Raw genomic sequence first — 19,577 nt, 5'->3', positions numbered from 1 at the left:
ATGGGAGTATTTGAGACTTCCAACTGTGCTTGGATCAGGAAAATATCCTTTTTACAGCAGTGATGTTAGGAGCAGAAGAGAGGACAAGGCTGTGCTCAGGCGGATTTGGGAGAAAGAGAGAGGGAGCAGTGACTGGGATAAGGTGGTCAGTAATAGGGTCCAGATCGCATCAGCAGCTGGTGCACACTTCCTGGGTTTGGAAAATGATTTTATTATTTTTTATGTACCAAGTACAGCAACCTTTTTAATTGCTTAGAAGTTGATTGGCCAAGTTAAGGCAGTGTAATCTTCCAAATAAATGTACTCATTCAATTAATGGAGATGGCGTATCAGCAGGATACAGAATTAATATACTCAGAATTGCCAAGAAATACCGCAAGAGCGCGTGTTTACCGGAATGATACATAATCTGGGAATGAAACAACAGTGGAGGTATTGCTGTGCAACACTTCCCTCGGCAGCGCGCCAGCGCCGTGCCGGGAGCGGGCTCAAGGCTGGAGCCCAGCGGGCTCAAGGCTGGAGCGCGGTTCCTCCAGCGGCCCGGCGGGCACGGCCCAGGGAGCACCCGGCCTGCGGTACCGGCCTGAGGTACCGGCCTGAGGTACCGGCCTGCGGTACCGGCCTGAGGTACCGGCCTGAGGTACCGGCCCGGATCCGCGCCCTTGCCCGGCCATTGCTCTGCCCAAGGCAGCTCCAGTGCGCGGGCTGTGCGCAGCGCCGGGTGAGCCGGGCAGAGCCCGCCGCGACACAGCTCCGGAGGGAAACGGGGGCTCTCGTGTGTCACCGGGGCTCCGGGATGTCACCGGTCCCTCACTGGTGTCACAAGGGCTCTCGTGTGTCACCGAGTCCCTCACTGGTGTCACCGGATCCCTCACTGGCGCCCCGGGTCAGCCGAGCCCTCGGCGGCAGCGCCCCCAAGCGGCAGCGGGTGAGCACCGCGGGCGCGAGGCCCCGCCCCCGGCGGCGGCGGTGGCGGAAGTGACGCAGCGCTATGGCGGAGGCGCCGGGCGCGCCGGAGGGTGAGCGGCGGGGCCGTACGGGGCGGGACGGGCTCCCCGCTCACGGCACTCGCGGCCCAGCTCTCGCTGTCCTTCGCAGAGTGCCCCGGGACCGGCAGCGCCCAGGCGGGCAGGGCGGCCGCCTGCCAGGGATGCCCCAACCAGGGGCTGTGCGCGGCCGGCGCGGCCGGGCCGGACCCGGGTGAGTGCAGCGGCCGTCCGGGGGCGGCTCGTGGGGGGGCGCGGTGCCGGTTCGGGGGGCGCGATGCCGGTTCGGGGGGGCGCGGTGGAGCTCGGGGGGCGCGGTGCCGGCTCAGGGGGCGCGGTGCCGGCTCGGGGGGCGCGGTGCCGGCTCAGGGGGCGGTACGGGCGCGCTGACCGCGCGGTGTCTCCGCGGTGTCTCCGCAGCGGAGGCGGCGGAGCTGCGGGCGCGGCTGCGGGCGGTGCGGCACACGGTGCTGGTGCTCTCCGGGAAGGGCGGCGTGGGCAAGAGCACCTTCAGCGCCCTCCTGGCGCACGGGCTGGCGGCGGACGAGACCAAGCAGGTGGGTAGAGGGCACGGGCAGGACGGGCGGCGAGGGGTCGGGGCCGAGCACCTGCGGGCAGGTACCGATCGGGTGTCCCTGCTCGTTAAAGTTTGACTTTCCTGGATGAGTCTTGCTGGAGTGATTTCATTGCATGAGATTACCTTTAGAGACAGCCCTGTGCTACCTTGTTTCCAGTGGGGCAGGTTGGCTGGTTTGTTTTCCAGGTTGCTCTGCTCGACATAGATATCTGTGGGCCATCGATTCCTAAAATTATGGGTCTAGAAGGAGAACAGGTGAGTGAATGCTCAAGCATCTTGTTCACGGGGGCGGGGGGGCTTTCTCTGTTTTTCATTAGCATATTCAGGTTTTTTGGATGTAGAGCTTCTAAAAGGAGTGCATAATGGGAAATGTGGGGCAGTGGTAGGGAAATGAGGTGAGATGTAGAAGTTCAACATAACATATTTTGCAAAAGAGTCATCTGCTTTCAGGATGAGCAGTTCTGCAAACCAACTTTCATTGCATGTCAGCCACATAATGCTGACTACTTGAAACTACTACATGAGTAGTATTAGTGTGATGTGCTTTATCAGCCCTTGAATATTTCTTACAAATGCAAGTAATGAGTAAACTTGCATAAGGGTTGAACAGTTGTTGTTCACTTATTAATGGAGATCTGGTGCTCTTGCATTTTTACCTCAGCTGCCCCACAAAAGCAGGATTGTTCCTGCAGGCAGGAGAGCTCTTTGCCCAGGTTTGACTAACGTTTATGTTTTGTGTAACATTTGTTGCTATTGCAACTTTTGTGTATCACTTCAATTTTCAGGTTCATCAGAGTGGGTCTGGATGGTCTCCAGTGGTGAGTTGATGCTGTTGTTTCAGAAAGTTCATTGGGTGTGTTTGGGTTGGGCACCATTCTATAGATATATATAACCTATATCCATGTTCTATAGAATATCTAGAGACCACTATAGAATGTATTTCCAGATTTTATAGAATATAGATTAGATCTATGAAATCGAGATACATATCGTATAGAATCGGGATATAGACTATGTAGATCAGAGTGTTAAATTTCTTAAAAACAGTAGTACTGTATTTCTAGAATTGTTTTATTACCTTGTGTCTACTGACTTTGCAATATGGGCAATAAATATAAATTGCTCAGGTTTGTTATTTTGGAGTAACATGCTGTAGTGTGTCATGTCTTCTGTGACAGCCAAGAAGTATATTGCACCCAAGACAAACCTTACTAATGTTTGGAATATGCAGAGATTTTGCAGTACTGTTGGTTGTCTAAAGATCCCCTGTAGTGTGCATGCTGTTAGAAAGGCAACTGGTGTTGAGAGAGAAAGCTGCTTTTATCCTTCTGTTGTCCCCAGTGATTCCATAAACTGCTGTAACAATTTCATTTTTTCATTCTTAGTACAGTTAGTAAGTGTTGGACAGGATGCAGTTTTTAATGCCCTGTGATAAAAGATAAAGTTCTCTGTTTTTATTTCGTTAATGTCTTCCCCCTCATTTGCTTTTTCTGTAAAATAGGGGTTCAGAGTTTGTTTCTCTAGTTTTTCTTCACTGTTATGTTTCTCTACTTCTCTTTCAGTATGTTGAAGAAAACTTAGGTGTCATGTCAGTGGGATTCTTGCTTAGTAGTCCTGATGATGCTGTCATCTGGAGAGGACCAAAAAAGAATGGTATGTATTGAGTGTTTTCAGCAGTAATTTACATACTTGAAAAGTTTCAAGTGTAGAAATATGTTTAGTCATGTAGATAGGGTAGTTAGCTAAGACCCAGAAATTTCAAACACAGGAAGATACCTTTTTCTCTTCCATGTTCCTGTCCTTTCCTGTAGGGCTGATCAAGCAGTTTCTGCGTGATGTGGACTGGGGTGAAGTGGATTACCTGATTGTGGACACGCCCCCAGGGACGTCGGATGAGCACCTGTCCATCGTGCAGTACCTCAGTGCCACCCGCATCGACGGCGCTGTCATCGTCACCACCCCCCAGGTGTGAGCCAGAGCCCACCAGGGAAGCATCATGGCACTTCCAGGCAGCCCTTGGGTTCCAGGCTGTTGATTTCACAGAAATCTAAGGGTGCAGCATCTCAGGGAAATTACTTTGTTGTGTTGCCCCTGCAGCTGGCTGGTCTGTGGGATAGGTGGATGTGTCAGGGATGGGGATCCACATGGGTCACTAAACCACAGCAGCTCACAATCAAAAGCTGTTGAGACCAATGTGGTGAAAGGAAATGCAGTGTGTCATTTCCTCCTTCAGAATCAGACTTAACACCATTGTGGATCTGTAATTTACTCACCAACAGCTTAATGTTCAGAAGAATGTTTGTTAGAAGCTTTGTTTTTAAGTGATAAGCTGTGCACTCTCTGACACCAGTGAAGTAGCCTGTCACCTCCAGGTGACCCACCAAAGTAGGCAGCTTTGTCATGTGCATTTTTAAAAGAGAAATCAGCCCCTGGAAAGCTGAAACTAAAACCACCCCCAGTTCAAACAGAGGTTTTCATGTCTGGTTTGGAACAGAACAGGAGATCAAACTAGCATGTGACATGAAGTATTTCTATAACAGCAGAAAGGATAACACATAAAGGAAGCAAAGTGTTGAGGACAATACCAGAGAGGTGGTGAAGGAGGAAGGGAACGGGAGAATGGATGAGGTGAGTCATATACATGAAAACTCTGAGGAGAGAATAAGATATTTTAAATTTATTGGAAAAAAGGTAACTAGTGTAAGCCTGGTGGTTCTTGTCTTCACTCTGTGGAGAATACCAAGAGTCCTTCTGTAAGATGAAAATGTGAAAAAGTTGCATTTAAAGAAGATAAGAGATGAACATAGGAGATATAAAACACAAACGTGGGTGAATATTGACTAGAGTCAGATTTCAAAACAGAACCACATCCAGTAGTCTTGAAGTGTTGCACCTGCTCTGTTGATGGAGCTCATAGCACAGGTTTGTGTTCCTAAAAATATGAAGGCAGCAATAATAATTCATTATGCAGTAGCTCTACAGAGGTTACTGAATGGATTCAGCATGAAACAGCTGAAATACAAGTGTTTGCTGTTATTTGTAGGAAGTGTCACTTCAGGATGTTCGGAAGGAGATCAACTTCTGCCGCAAGGTGAAGCTGCCCATCATAGGTGTGGTGGAGAACATGAGTGGCTTTGTGTGTCCCAAGTGTAAGGTAAGGCTGGCTGTGTATTACAGTGTTCTTTCCTTGGCATTGCTTGGATAGCAAACATTGCTCCAACAATGCCCTTTTCTCAGAATTGCAGTATTTTAACTCTGATTTTCTTGTTGTCCCAGAATGAATCTCAGATCTTTCCCCCAACTACTGGTGGTGCAGAGAAGATGTGCCAGAACTTGAGTGTTTCTCTCCTGGGTAAAGTGCCTCTGGATCCACAGATAGGTAAAGTCACTTATTGCACTGCACTTAAAGCAAGTTGTTCCTCCTGTACTGATGTTACTGCTGCAAAACCCTGATGTGGGCACTGATATCTCTTAGCACTTTTAGATAGAATGTTTTTTTGAATCAAATGTCACTGGAACTATGACTATAGCTTGGTGTAGAATGTGGGAAGTGCTGGTGATTACATGCTACATCTTTTCAGCTCTGTAATCATATCTGAAATACAACATGTTTTGCTCTTTGGTGAAGTCACCTGCAAATGCAAACTGAATGAAATAATAACCACTCAAAGAAGAGTATTTTGTAGATGTCAAGCATTAAAACCAGAGCTTTAACCTCACTGTTAATGGCACTGCCCAAATTCTCTTGTGGGTCATGAGGAGGTGTGGTTCTTTGCCCACTAACTTATCAATTAATACATGAATTAATGACATCAAGGAACAGCTCAGTACTTCCAGCTGAAGGTTTCTGCTAGTACTATTCCTCTGTCAAGCTGTACACTGTATTTCTAGTCCTGTTACTGACTTCAGGGCTTCCTAAAAGGAATAGATGCAGGTGGCTGTTTGAAGAGGTGTAACTGGAACAAGATAAAGGCTAAAAACCAGAAAAACTCATCTTTTCCTGTTGCTTTGTTTCTGTGTTTTTTCTGTGTCCTTCAAGGAAAAAGTTGTGACAGCGGCCAGTCTTTCTTGGCTGAAGCACCTGAGTCTCCAGCTACACTGTCTTACAGGAATATCATTCAAAGTGAGTCTGAGAATCACTGTGCAAATGAATCCCCTGGGTGCTGAGCACTGCTGCACTACACAAAGGTGTTACAAAGTAGCAGGTGCAAAGACCGCGGCTGCTAAAGTGATAATGAAATTGTATGTGATAACTGGTTTCAACATTTGACTTCAGAGAAGTCAGACTTTCATTTTCAGAGATGGGCTGTCCTTGTGCTCAGAGAAACCTTCTGAGGCTCTCGAGCAGGTGTGGAGGGGTGCTCACCATAACCCAGTGGGAGGCAACTGACTGACCAATGCCTCCACTTCTTACAAAAACCCCTTGCAAAAACTCCCTAAGCAGCTGGTGCTATGCTGTTTAGAATAATCCTAAAACTACTTTCAGTGTAAGGAAGGCCCAACTTCAGATACTTGTAACCACAGGGGAGTGATGCAGCAGCAACTAACTCCTGATATACAACTGAAATAGTACTTACATTACTTTTTCTCCATCTTTGCAGGAATTCAGGAGTACTGTGAACAACACCATTTGCAAGAAGAAAAGATAATGTAATCTGTAAGTGGAACAAAAATGTAGCTCATGTCTAATTATAGAAAAGTAACTTATGCCTTGATTTATTAAAGGAATGTATTCTTTTTGTATATTGCAAATAAATTCTTAATATAAAGGCTCTTGCCTATGTTTTTTCCAAAAGTTGAAGATTCTTTTAGTTCTTCCCTCACTAGAAAGCTGTGAAAATGAGTCTGCATCTGGATTATCAAGTGCATTCTGCCTCCAGTGTCCTGGTACCAATAACCTGACTGTGAAAGTAGCAGTTGAAGAGGTGAGAATACAACCCACATTTTACTTAGGAGGTTGAATTTAAAATATGCTGGGTTGACACTGGGGCATGTGCAGCAGCCTTAGTTCTGCCTGCTGCATAAGGGTGAGCTGTAATGCCCCTTCCCTCTCCCAGAATAACATCATTTAAATGTCTCCTTTCATTGGAAAAGATCTGTGTCTAGAGTGAAAGCCAGGGTAGTATTACAGTACATGTGCACTGCTTTATTTATTTTTTTACAGGTATCAAAACAAGATTAACTTTTTAGCTATACATAAGTAGTGGGTGAACATGGTTCATGACTTCTGTTTTGTTCTATTTGACCCTAAGCCTGAACATTAAAAAACAAACATTCGGTATTTTTAATAATGAAGAGGTCCTTTGTGTTTGTAGTTTGAAAGCTCTGAAAAGTCAGTATTGTGTACAAGAGGGAAAGGCAGTTTGGTTTTGTTTATTGTAGTTCCATAGTTAAACAAATCAGCATCATATTTTCATTACATGTAATTTCTGGTTAAGATAATCCAACAGTTTGAGGTTAGTTGACAGCTTTTCTGAAAGCAGCGTGCTCCTTGTAAACCATGAGCACTGTCTGTGCTCACACAAACAATTTTTTGGTGAAGCTTTTAAGTAACAAAGGCGTTTTAAACCTTCCAGGATCTAAAGACTGAAACACAAATTACTTTATTTCATGCAGGCATAATTCTAGAAGAGCTTTATGTTAATATATTCCCATAAAGAACAACTTTCATGAATGACTTTTTTTACTGCTCATCCTTTAGCTCTTCCTTATTTGGTTACCTAGTGCCTGTCTTCCCATGATCCTCAGTGCCATCTTCTGCAATTCTCCTGCTCTGTCCTGTTGAGGGAACAGAGCACACATGGCTATAAGCACAACCTGGGACACAGAGATCTCTTACAAAAGCAGGGAGCTGCCAGCTGGAAGCCTGAAGGTTGAAGATGGCTCTTCCAGCTCTGCTTAAACAGAGGAATTAGAATTATAGCAACTCCACTGATTTAAGCTAAGAACATTCTTTCGGAGCTTGGAAGCAGCTCAGTTGTGGAGCTCAGCAGGCTTCCAAACCTGGAGCAAAGTGACCTGGGGTTATGGCTTTTCCTTGTGACACTGCCAGAGAGGCTTGGTGGAGAATCAGGATTATCCTGGACTCACTGCAGGAACTCAGAGCCAGGAAAGGCCAGCACCAGCCCTGAGAGGCAGGTTGGCTGTTCTACCCTATGGACTGAAGCTCAGTACTCACTCTTGGGAACATCTGTGGTGCCAAACAACCTTGAGGTTACTCTGCTGATGGTTTTTGGTCCTCCTAACTTGCAGTGGATGTAGCCATATAAATTAGCAGTCTGGAGGGAGATGCCAGCAATCACGAGAGCCTGTGGACAAACAAGAGTTCAGCAGGAACAAATCCATGGTTGTGCATTGATTGTGTGTGTGTGTGCACTATCCAGATAAGTGTGCTGTAACAGGGGGACATTATTCACAATCATAAATGGCCTTCAAAGACATCCAATAATGGCAAACACAATAGTTCCTTTCTACAAATATTTATTTTTATCAAAACACCAATACCAGTTGTGTCATTTTGTATCTTGAAGGACTTCATTACTTTCCTAAAAGCACTTACTCAAAAAAGGACCTACTCAACAGATTCCAGAAACTTTTCACTTTTTTTAAGCCCCATTCTTATCTAAAAGTTTTACATCCAGATACATGGCACACTTGCAGGCCTGTTCAGCTGACAAACAGCTTATTATAAACAAATGAGATCTGTAATTTATGGATTTACAAAGAGCATCCATAGATGGATTTCCTATCTAGCCTTGACAGGCAGTGAAAATAATCAGTTCCTTTTGTGCTACTTCAGGTTTAGCAGCAGGTGGAACCAATCTGACTAATGCAGTAATTTATAAAAATGTTTCTCTTAGCCTTCAGAACCAGTTTCCCAGAAGTGATTTTATTTTTGTTTGAGTCATTTGCCTTTTACAAGCACCTGGGCAACCTGCCTCCTGTGCCAGTTAGAGTTCTGTCTCCAAGCAGCTCTTGGCTTAGCAAACAATCTCTGCTTTTCAAAAATAAAGGTGGAGCCATGAACAAAGAGTGCTGATTTAATTTTAACTATTGCTTGTTTAGGGGCACCAGAAAGCAGGTAATGATTTGCAATTGATTCATGCCCATAGCTGAATTTCTTGTTTAATTGAATAATGAATATGCAATTTTGACTGTTACTGGTTATGTAGCTGCACATGTCAGAGGTGCTTTTTATCTTTTCAGACTGAATTAGAAAATGGTACTGAGCATGGCTGGGAACTTGACAGCATGAATAGCGTGGCAATTAGCCAAGCATTTAACGTTTACAGGGGAAAATGTGAAGATTTCATAGACAAAAATATCTTAATATAATGCAATATATGGGGTAAATTTCCTCTTGTATTTAGAAAAAAAGTGTTGAGGTTTTTTTAAGTAGATGATGTACAAGTAGAGCAATACTTATAGCTCAGTTTATCAAGGTTTTATGAGCTAATGATGCTGGTTCTTTCAAAAGGAAATGGTACCAGACATCTAAATTCCTTACTTTTAAAAGTACATTTAAGTTCCCAGGAGACCGAAAACCCTGAAAACCAATATCACTGGTTCATTTTTTGTCCTCTCCTGTTAGTTTTATTTGACTGAAATAAATTGGGGCAGAGTAAGTTGCTACAGTTAAATAGAAGCTCATAATTTTGCCCACCACTTGAGGTTCTCTAGAGGAAAGAGCTGACATCTGATAACCCAGTAGAAGTGCAGCTAAAAATGACCAATCCGTTCCAGAGTGCAAGCCTTGACTGCAGAAAACTCCTTGGGATTCTTTGAAGCTGCTGGTGAAATTTTTCTACTGTTGAGTTCAAAGCTAACAGATCTGGGTTTCCCTCTACCAAGATTGTTTTCAGTACCCCCTGACTCACCAGCCATTTCAGCTTCAAGGAGAACAAGGTGCTAAAGAAAAACATTGTCCAAATCACTGGGCAGATGATGAGACCGAGCCAGAAGATTCGGGCTTCAGCTTCAGTTGAGGCAGCTACTGTAGGCACCTGGAAGGAAAAACTGAGACTATTAGCCACAAAGTCAAAACCCACAATAAATGACAAATTGACAGAAGAGGAAGATTTCACTTATCATATGCACAGAAGATTAACTAAGAAGAGCAGTAGCTCGTGCCCAGTTCCTTCCTGATGCCCTACTGTACAGCATTTTCATCCACAGGAATTTATCAGTTGATTCTAGTTCAGAATGTAATTCTTATAAAAGTGCACATTTCTATATGTTTTCATAAAAAGATGTTGTATCTTCATTTATATCTTGCATGAAGCTTATTTTCCTATTATATAAACTATTATGTTTCCTATTATATAAGTACTTGGTTTTGCTTCTGAACTCTGCTGACATTCCATGAATTAAGAACCATGGCTTTGAAAATGCCTCTTGTGTCATGCTGGAGTTGAGCACACTGTAACTGCAGGAGGCAGCCTTATGGTCTGTGCTCTGTCTGCTCTTCAGGGAGAGCAGAAACTTCAGAGCAGGATGAAAAGCCCTGCTTACAGATTTCTTCAGGTCAGCACAACTCACATGTCTCTACACTGAAGGGCTCATCGCACTTAAGAAAAACAAAAAAAAACCCTTAAAGTGAGAGAATTATTCAGAAGTCTCTGATCTTTCCAAACTTCAAAATCTCACTCCAACCCTCAGACCAATTGATTACCACTAGTACCAGCTTCTGAAACAGAAGCATCACAATTGGAAAAGAAAACCCTCTGAAACTCTTCCACTCTGAAAAGCTTTTTAGTTAATTTTCAGTATATTGAATTTTCCATGTATTCTATCCTGTAGGGTTTCCTCTATTCTGTCTTCAGGCCTCCCTCCGTCTCACAGGAAGCACATGAATTGTGTTCCATGCTTGGGGCACCCCAGAGCTGCAGCCAGGGATGCAGGGGGCACTGCAGAGGGTGCAGGGGGCACTGCAGGGGACACTGCAGAGGGCACTGCAGGGGGGCACTACAGTGCCACACGCTGGACAGCAGCGGCACAGCCGGCGGGGCTGGGGACACAGCTGGAGGGCTGCAGACAATGTCCCTGTGAGCAGCCCCGGGTGCTGCTCTGCCAGGCTCAGTGGGGCTGCAGAGACAATGTCAGCAAGTGAGAGCAACACCGAGTCTTGACTCTGGCAGTGATGCCAAATGCCATCCTATTGTGCTTCCTTCCCCATAACTCAGTGTGTTTAGGGGGCACTGGCAGTATCAGAATGCTCTGTTATTCAGGTTCTCTTTCCCACCATATTCCATGAAGGTGAATAAAATATTAACTTCAAAATACTGAATCTGAACTATTCAGCATTGCTTTCCACATAGATCTTTCCTGAAGAGGATTCTGTGTTGGGATTATCTATGGAGAGATGTGTTTATCACAAGATATTCTCACTAGAAAATAAAATAGAACTACCAGAAACATTTCATACCTATAGCACCATGCTATGAATATTTATTCTGCTGATCCATATGCTGACAATGTTGTGAGTCCTGTTTTGCCCTGAATGCTTCCAGGATGTGACAAACAGTGCTTGCACCTGAATACTGACATTGTTTTCTATGGAAGCAGGATGAAAAGTAACTGTTACAAAGGTGCTCTATTTGTTACTTTGTTTGACTTGGTATCAGCTTTACAAATTTCCTATGGATTCTGTTTGCCTTGTGCCTGCTTCTATTAATATATTTACCCTTTTTGCTTCAAACACCCAGTGACTTTTTCCATCTTCATCAATCTGGTTCCACCAACGCAAACCAACCAAGAGTCTTCCTGTCACATTCTAGTGATGAAACCATTATTTGCATTAATCAGTAGCACAGTGATTTGTCAGTATAACAGTTAAAAATAGAAAAAAATTTAAAAGACAAGCATGTTCAAAAATCATCTTTTATCTAATACAAAAATATCTTCTAAAAGCTGTTCCAGCTTGAGTACAACAGCCATTAACAATGGGTGAAGTTACAAATTTAGAGGCCTCTTCTCTTTCAATATGATAATAAGCACAATAGCACTTACTTAGACAAGAAATTATAGGTTGTATCCTTTTCAAGTCAATTATTGGGTGCTTGTTGGACAAGCACCCAATAAACAAATTTATTCAGTAAAAGAGGAATATTAATAACAGAAGCACACTGGAAAATGGGAGATTAAGGACAAACGAGCTGTGTAGGATCAGAGAAACAAACCAAGAAAATATTTCAGCACCTGGATGAACCAGAAGCTTTCAGAATACTGGAGGTGCATCAGTGCTTCACTTCTACAAAACAAAAGCCTTGCTCAACATGTGGAACCCCTGGATCCTGGGCTGGCCTGACCCACCTGCCTGCATGGGATTAGGGCAGGGCACCAGAGCTATAGCTGGGCTGTCAGGAGACTTCTGCAGCCCTGCTGTGGGGTCTGGGCACAAGGTTGCAGATCCTGACATTCCTGGGCATCCATTGCTGAAAGCCAGTATTACTTTAATTTTTAAATTTATTTTTTATAGGGGGAAGCATACAAACAAATTACCTATGGCAAAGCAATTTTCTCACCATATTAGTAGAGTTTAGTAGTCAGCCATAGAAAACATGGTGATAAATAACTAACATATGTGAACATCTTCATTAAAATGGGCTAGACATTTAATAAATCAACAGATTGCAATATTTTTGTCACTTCTGTCATTATACATATTTCAATTTTTTTGTTTTAATTAATGACAAAATACTTCCCAAGGTAATTACTATTCAGGGTCATCTTACCTTGACAGACCAAAAGTCAAAGGATAGAAGGAGGAGAATAGTGACAAAACAGGCAACAAAGCTGTTGCTGAACCAGTCACAGAACAAGTAGGTAACAATAGCACTCACTCGGAAAAACAGGTGGAAAAAGGTGGCCAGTGGGTGCCTAGAAAAAACAGAGCATAAATGAGGTTATGGGACAGGAGGGAATGTTCCAGTGCTGGCTGACAATGTAGCACAGCACAGGTATTTCAAGTTTGTAATGGTATTTTGGTTTGCAGCTGCTATTATTTCAGTGTTGGTGTATATCTCCATTAGCAAACAATGGTATTTTCAATAGCCAAGCTTCAGTCTAAATCTAAAATACAAATGTGGTGTTCCTGTCAAAACTTTCTCAAAGTATGGAGCCTTTCACCAGATTCTTTGATCCTGTGTGAAGGAATTTAGTGGCTGTGTGCAACACAGTACCATAAAATCCTTGTTGATTCATGAAATGAATCAGCATTGCAAAGCACAAAAGAATTGTGAGAGCTCCAATGCCTTTCAGAACAGCTTTCAAAACAAAACATTAACTCTAAAAAAATTGTAGCTGTTTGCTATAAGACAAAATGAACTTTCATATTTAATGTCTAAACCCAACACTTCCTTTTAGGCACAATGATTTGGGAATCTAACAGTTCTTCTGAATTACTGCTTATTAATTTCACTATAGTATTTACATTTTGCTCATTGAACAAATTTTTATCTGTAACAAAATAAAGAGAAATTTCAGTGAAAGAAGTATGTGACATGGAATACTGGCCTGCACAGTAGGGTGGGGGGCTGGAGAATCTGTAATGAGCACAGCACAATTTTCAGGGTAATATGCCAAGTAAAAATTTTACTCTGTGCAATTGTTTGTGTTAATTGGTTGAAAGTGAGAATTAACTACAGGCTCTTGCAGTTAAATAACTTCTTCCTTGAAGCTTAGAGAATAAAATATCTGAATAAGATATTTAAGTCAACAATTGTCTCCTTAAGCTCCTATGCCTCTGTGACCAATTAACAGTAGAATAGCCAATTAACAAAAGTATGACCTAGGGTGTAATCAACTATTTAACTACTAAATGTTATTCTGTTATTGTGTTTAATAAAATGAGATATATAATATATACACAATTGCTTCCTATAAACTTAAATTATAGCTATATAAGAATAATAACTTTTATGACTTTAATATCCTTGTTGTTCTATTATTTCTCTATAGCTGTTTAACTGTTCTGGTGTTTATCTTTCTCCAGTGGTAATACTGTGTTTGTAGAACTACACATATGACTGGGGAGGGAAGGATGATGCACAGGTGAAGTTTATATTTACTCCTGGTCATGCCCATGTGAACTTCAAACTTTCCAAAAGCTTCTTCTGACTTAGAACTGAACATGTGACATTTTAAGCAAAGGGGCTTTTTCTGCCATAAGCAGCCAGGTGGGTGGAGTGGGGATTGTGAGCTGGCTCAAACAGACACCCTTGCTGCTTCCAGCCTTGATCTTGGTCAGGAAGATGCCGGAGTCAATGATGGAATGGTGCCCTTGTGTCCAGAGCAGCTTTCATAGATCACAGCCCCAAAGCACACCAGGGTTGCCTGAGCTTTTCTAATGGATCAGTGCTTCAAATGTGGCAGTAACTTTGGGGAATTCATGTTTCATTTTGGAAGGCAGATTCAGCAGTATGACTGGATTACAGCAGGATTACTGTTTGGATGCTGAATTTGTTCCAATGTCAAACACTGAAGGGTATTTACTAAAAACCAAACAAAACAAAATCCATGAGCAAGGAGCTGTCATTTATTACAGTGCTGAGTATTTACTGAGACTCTGGAAAGGATAAAGGAAATGGCAACTCTACCATGGCTCAACTTAGCATAAATTTGCTCCTGAAAGGACAGGAACCCACTTGCTTGGCCTTCTTGTTTTCCTGTTGCAGCTAAAGATCCATGTGATGTACAACTGGAGCCTGCAGGCTCAGTGATTGCCATGTACTTGTTACAATAACCTCTGTTCAGGTTGGGAGCACCATGCCTGCTGGGACAGGAAGGAGCTGTAATCAATTTAGTTGCATCCCATGTTAAAGAATCAAATTTGGGTCAGGCCTAAGCTGTGCCAGTGAACTACAGGAGAATCATTCCAGGTGCCTGCTCAGGGTGCCACAGCAGAACTCTACATGCTGTCCCCCCTCTTTTTTTTTTTTTTTTTTTTTCTCCTGTCTCATATTTCAAAATGTTTTGAGGCAAATTTTAAATAAATGAGCTCTCTTTTCTCCTTGATCACTGTTTCCTGGCTGATTTGTAAAAGAAGCAATCATATGCTCCCTACTTCCAGATCTAAAGTCCTGGTACTGCAATCTTTTTCCAGTTTCTTAGGAAAGAGGAAGAATTTCCCAATTTCCAGAACTTATATTTTCCCTATTTCTTAGGAAAGTAGCCACTAACCTTTTGCTTTTAAGGAGCCTTTTTGCACATACCTCAGAGAATCACAAAAGCACAATTTGTCATAGCCTATGCTAATTATAACCAAGTTCAAGATACATGAAATTGGAATAAAGACAAATGACTGGAACACCTTGTTATGGCCTCTAATATGATAACAAAATTTTGCAGCACCTAGGTGACTTTCAGATTCATTTGCACAAGATTCTTCAGAAATATAAAAACAAACACATGTGAGCAGTGTAAGCAGTTTCATTTCTGCATTCTATAGCAGAAGAATTTTCAATACTACATCATCTTTCAATACTGTCTTGAGGGCCAGAAAGAAGAGCTGTCTCTAATGAAGCCACTGTCTAACAAAGTGGATCACAGAACAGTACAGTTTGCTGATACTTTACCTGTGCTGTACTACTGAGCAGCATAAATCAGGAGGAATCTCTAAGATCTCTAGAGTAAAGTGCTGCGTGCTGTGACCTCCTACAAACATTCCAGGGTGGTTTCACTTCATGCTAAATGTAGTCTGCTCCTTCAGAACCTGTGGCTCATGTGATCAAGGTACTTCTAAGCTGTACTTCCCAGCTTAGTTGAATCCTTTAAGCTGTGCTCTCCAAGACTGCACCAAAATATAAACCTTCATTTAAAATGTGTGCTGTTACTAAGGTGTAAAACCAAGGCAATTCTGGGAAGGTTAATCTTATGTCAGGGCTGACTCAAGTAGTGACCAAGTGCAAAGCACTGCTTCACCAGACACTTGAAAAAGTAATTATATTGTAAAGATACATGATTGCTTTTTATCTCAGATAATGTTGTGTCAGGTTTAACATCTATTATATTTTTTGTTTACACCTACAGAAAATATTATCACTGGAATGGACCAGACTAAACTGGGGCAAGGCAGAGAAAGCAATCTAAATCAAAGCTGATTATATACATTATTGATCAGTGCGTGCCTAAATCCTTTTGACACAAAACTCTTCCTTTCACAGTCTTTAATTGGAGATTCTTCAAAAGCCACTGATTGAACAGCTCTGTCACCCAGGACCTCTGTGTGGCCAGAGCTGCAGAGTGACACCTCTAGTGAGGAATCCAAGCTTAGCCTGACACATGAGATGGGTTAACGGTTTGGGTTTTCTCAGGTAATGTCTACAAGCATAAGATATTTTAAATTCCACACAGCATCACATCCCATGGTAGGAAATCATGGCAGTTTTATTGCAGCTATCTGGCTGTTGCGCCAGGTGCCCACTGCAGTGCCTGAGCACTGCTGCACAGCGGGCTTTGCTGGAGCTGAGCAAAGCTGAGCCCTGCTCCAGCTCTAACTAAAGCACTGTTTCCTCGGGGTTTGGGATGTTGGGTGTGCCAGGTTTTCACTTCCAGTGACCGGGTGATGCCGGGCAGCAGGGCCCGGCCTCGCCCGCTCCACCCCGAGCATCTCCCGGACAGAGGCCCCCCAGGCTCCCCGGGCAGCCTGTTCCAGCGCTTGACCACCCTCCCTGTAAAAAATGGGAATGAAGTGTTTAAATGGAGTTTTCTGTACAGCGGAACAGCCAGGACCGCCCGGGCCCGGGCGCCGCGATGCTGCGGCCTCCACGCCGTTACCTGATCCGCGCTTTCCGCAGCGCCAGCTCCTCCTCGCTCCCGAAATCCAGGGACACATCCTCGGTGTCGTCCACCAGCGCCTGCGGCGGGAGCCCGTCAGCGCGCAGGGCCCGGGGGAGCCGCGCCCCGCCCGCAGAGCCCGCCGCCCCTGCCGCCCCTACCGCCCGTACCTGCTTCATCCCGGCCCGCGGCTCCAGGCCCGCAGCTGGCCCGGCAAAAGGGGCCGGGCTCCGGCCGGCCCTGCGCGCCTGGAGCGGGGCTGCCCCTCGCCACAGCCCGCGGCGGCTGCGCCTCACCGGGCACCGCCCGGGAGACCCCCGGAACGCCCGCTCCTCCCTGCGGCCCTGCAGCGGGGATGCCTGTGGCGGGGGCCAGAGCGGCCGGGCGGGCTTTAACAGCGTGAGGGGCCGCAGGAGCCCCGGCCAAGCGGGCTTTAACAGCGTGAGGGGCCGCAGGAGCCCCGGCCGGCCGCCCCCGGCCCTCAGCGCGATCTGCTGTCCGCCCCGCGGGCTCGCCACACGCACCGGCCGGGTCAGGGCCGCTGGGGTCTCGTGCTGAGTACAAACCCTGAAAGGAAGAAGGAGTAGCGGGACAGGTGAACGGAGGTGTATAAATATGAAAGCACAGCTGCGAGTCACGTTGGGCGCACACCCCCAGCCGGCCGGTGCCGTCCCCGCTGCCCGCGGCCCTGTGCCCGTGTGGGGGCCAGCTCTGAGGGCAGGGGTGGCTCCACAGCACCGTGCGTGTGCCCCTGGCTCAGTGCACGTAACGCGGCCCCTGAGGGCGGCTGAGGGCACTCGGCTCCTTCAGCCTGGACGAGCTGAGGGAACCCCGCAGTGTGGTCTTCAACATCCTCACAAGGGAAAGGAGACGGGCAGACGCTGATCCTTCTCTGTGGTGATCAGTGACAGGCCCCGAGCGAATGGCCTGGAGTTGTGTCGGGGGAGATTTAGGTTGGATATTAGGAAAAGGTTCTTCCTGCATAGAGTGGTTGGGCACTGAACAGGCTCCCCAGGGCAGTGGTCACAGCACCAAGCCTGACAGAGCTCAAGGAATGTTTGGACAGGGCTTTCAGGGTGTGACCTTGGGCTGTCCTGTGCAGGGCTAAGAGTTTGACTCAATCATCCTTGTGGGTCGCTTCTAACTCAGGATATTCTATGATTCCATGATAAATATTTTTTTCATGCCTTAATTTAAAATACACGTGGATTATGCAGCAGAGATAAAGAAGTGAAACAAGACAACCAAACTTCAGGATAGGGGTAAGGGTTTCACAATAGTGGGGGGGAAATAGTCTGGACAGCTTAGTATGAAGTGGAGGGTCAAGGAAGATCTGATTAATCACAGCCACATGTAGATCTGACTAGGTACTAGCATTAAATTAGCCTGCAAAATAATTTCTTAGTCTTTTCTAAAACATCTAACTAAACCAGGTTCTTGAGTAAGTACAGAAGCTACTGAGGTGAACTTTTCAAAAATGTCAACTGGAAAGCAGCTTTGCACGAGACTTACTGGAACAAAGCAATACCTAATAGGTAAGAGAAACTGATACACTGTTCTTAGTAGGATTATAACTGTAAGGCTGGAAAGGTGTACTTAATGACTAATGATGTTAATATTTTGATTGTCATATTTTGGCCTTGATAGTGTTAAAACCACTTGTACAGTGTGCTAGTAAGTACAGTAGACTGCCACTAAAAAACTGAATAGGCACGTGCAATTTGAGGGGATGGCTCATGATAGACTACAATATTCAAATACTGAAGTGGGCTTTCAGTCTGCAAGGAGATATAAAGAGCTCTCTTTGAGAGCTCTCATGAGATACAATTATTAAATCTGTGCATACCTGAAGCTGACCCTGACTTCATTTCCTGTATCAACGTGCACTTCTGCTTCCAAGGCATGAATTAACAGTAACTCAAACAGATCTGGCTTCTGACTCAGAAGCAGCTCCCAGAAGTCACTGACAGAAGCCTCAGCAGGGCTGGGAGGTCTCGCATCCTCCTGCCTGCCAGATCATTGACCTCAGCTCCTGCAGCAGCTCCTCTTGCACCTCTCAGGGCAGCTCTGCCAGCAAAACTGATCCTTTGAATTTAGTAATTCTGTGATGTTGCTGTATTGTCCAAGCCATTGCATTTTCATTCTAAGGCACCAGAAAATAACTGTGTCCTGTGTCCCTCATCACGTAAAACAGCACCTCTATGGGAGAAGGGACAAATAGCCTGTCACAGCATTAGGTGTCTGATTTACTACACTGATTTCATGAGTGATGAAACAACTGGGAAAAAAGCAAAACCTGTGTTTTGTGTTTTGATTTTAAAACAGATAAATGTTTCCTTAGTTTTCCCTCCTTCCAGTGCCTATCTCCCCAGGCTCACTGTAGGGATTATCTGTTTTCCTTACAAACTCTATTGGATAATCCCACAGGAGACTGTCACTGTACCATGCAAATAGTTTTGGAAATTCTCTAAGAAGCTATATGAAAGTGTGCTGTGTGATTATTCAGGGCTCATCATTTTCTTTGAGAGCAAATTGAGGGCTAGAAAGAATCCTTGGTCTCTAGAGGAATCATTGGTCAAATGAATTTCCTTCTTTGGGGTTTGCTAGAACAGAATTCTTCCTTGTTTTAAAATTAATGCATCCATGTGAAACCTCATTAGAAGCTTCTGGTGTTTTTTAGGATTTTACAGAACGAACTGTATTTTCCTATTTTCAACACTTTTTCTGACTTGTAGCTTAACTACAAATTGTTTGAACATTGGAAAGATTAGCAACACCCTAAAGATGATGCAAGTCCTCAAATACTGCTTCAGCAGCCCCAGATGAAGAGATCATTAAACTGAATTTATGAATTGTAGTTTGGTTTTCAGGTTTTTGCACAGGAAAACCTAGACCATTTATGAAATGTATTAAGATTTCCCTTAATTGCTGACAGAAGTATATAGCATAAAATATTTCAAAAATCCATCACATGCTGCTGTGTCCTCGCCATTACCTTACAGGGAATTCCCTCCCCACAATAAATAGTGACATTTCTATTTTAGAACACTATCAGTCTTGATATGAATATCTGAAAAATCTCTCCCATTCTTTGATTCAACAATAAATAGAGCTTCCTCTGAGATTAGTATGGTGCTTATTCACTCTATTACTGGGAAGTCAGCTGATTTCTCTTTCTCCTTGGAACACTCCCTAGAATCTTGCAGAGACTTAGCAGAGACTTCCCCTGTAAACTGCCT

General features: G+C 44.4%; 2 protein-coding genes across 3 annotated transcripts; one reads left to right on the top strand and one right to left on the bottom strand.

Moving 5' to 3' along the window:
- Nucleotides 1-976: 976 nt before the first annotated feature.
- On the top strand, nt 977-6,364 carry NUBP1 (NUBP iron-sulfur cluster assembly factor 1, cytosolic). The gene is made up of 11 exons (XM_059484642.1): nt 977-1,019; nt 1,099-1,200; nt 1,407-1,543; nt 1,750-1,818; nt 2,349-2,381; nt 3,126-3,216; nt 3,375-3,529; nt 4,607-4,717; nt 4,840-4,942; nt 5,603-5,686; nt 6,165-6,364. Exons 1-11 carry the CDS (start codon nt 992-994, stop codon nt 6,215-6,217), a joined length of 966 nt encoding a protein of 321 aa, XP_059340625.1. The 5' UTR covers nt 977-991; the 3' UTR covers nt 6,218-6,364.
- Nucleotides 6,365-6,678: 314 nt separating this feature from the next.
- Nucleotides 6,679-16,624, bottom strand: TVP23A (trans-golgi network vesicle protein 23 homolog A). 2 transcript variants are annotated; one of them, XM_059484644.1, is made up of 8 exons: nt 16,509-16,609; nt 16,339-16,418; nt 12,405-12,441; nt 11,761-11,812; nt 11,246-11,335; nt 9,441-9,566; nt 7,742-7,871; nt 6,679-7,341 (listed from the first exon to the last, which is right to left on the bottom strand). In XM_059484644.1, exons 2-8 carry the CDS (start codon nt 16,394-16,396, stop codon nt 7,280-7,282), a joined length of 555 nt encoding a protein of 184 aa, XP_059340627.1. In that variant the 5' UTR covers nt 16,397-16,418; nt 16,509-16,609; the 3' UTR covers nt 6,679-7,279. The 2 variants fall into 2 exon arrangements, with proteins under 2 accessions (XP_059340627.1, XP_059340626.1); XM_059484643.1 differs by lacking the exon at nt 11,761-11,812 and having other exon boundaries at nt 12,297-12,441; nt 16,509-16,624.
- Nucleotides 16,625-19,577: the final 2,953 nt, after the last annotated feature.

Source organism: Ammospiza nelsoni, chromosome 17 (assembly GCF_027579445.1).
Source record: "Ammospiza nelsoni isolate bAmmNel1 chromosome 17, bAmmNel1.pri, whole genome shotgun sequence".
NCBI classification, from domain to species: domain Eukaryota; kingdom Metazoa; phylum Chordata; class Aves; order Passeriformes; family Passerellidae; genus Ammospiza; species Ammospiza nelsoni.
The sequence above is the reverse complement of the archived record's forward strand: the minus strand, read 5'-3'. Positions and strand labels throughout refer to the sequence as shown.

What these genes read in the sequence shown, in the direction of transcription:
- TVP23A (XM_059484643.1), bottom strand. An exon ending in TTGACTTTTGGTCTGTCAAG is followed by an intron (nt 11,336 to 12,296) that starts GTAAGATGACCC and finishes TTTCATCACTAG; the next exon opens with AATGTGACAGGAAGACTCTT. An exon ending in CACCACAGATGTTCCCAAGA is followed by an intron (nt 7,342 to 7,741) that starts GTGAGTACTGAG and finishes TTCCCTCAACAG; the next exon opens with GACAGAGCAGGAGAATTGCA.
- NUBP1 (XM_059484642.1), top strand. Translation starts at nt 992, where the DNA reads ATGGCGGAGGCGCCGGGCGCGCCGGAGG. An exon ending in GGCGCCGGGCGCGCCGGAGG is followed by an intron (nt 1,020 to 1,098) that starts GTGAGCGGCGGG and finishes TGTCCTTCGCAG; the next exon opens with AGTGCCCCGGGACCGGCAGC. An exon ending in GCCTCTGGATCCACAGATAG is followed by an intron (nt 4,943 to 5,602) that starts GTAAAGTCACTT and finishes GTGTCCTTCAAG; the next exon opens with GAAAAAGTTGTGACAGCGGC.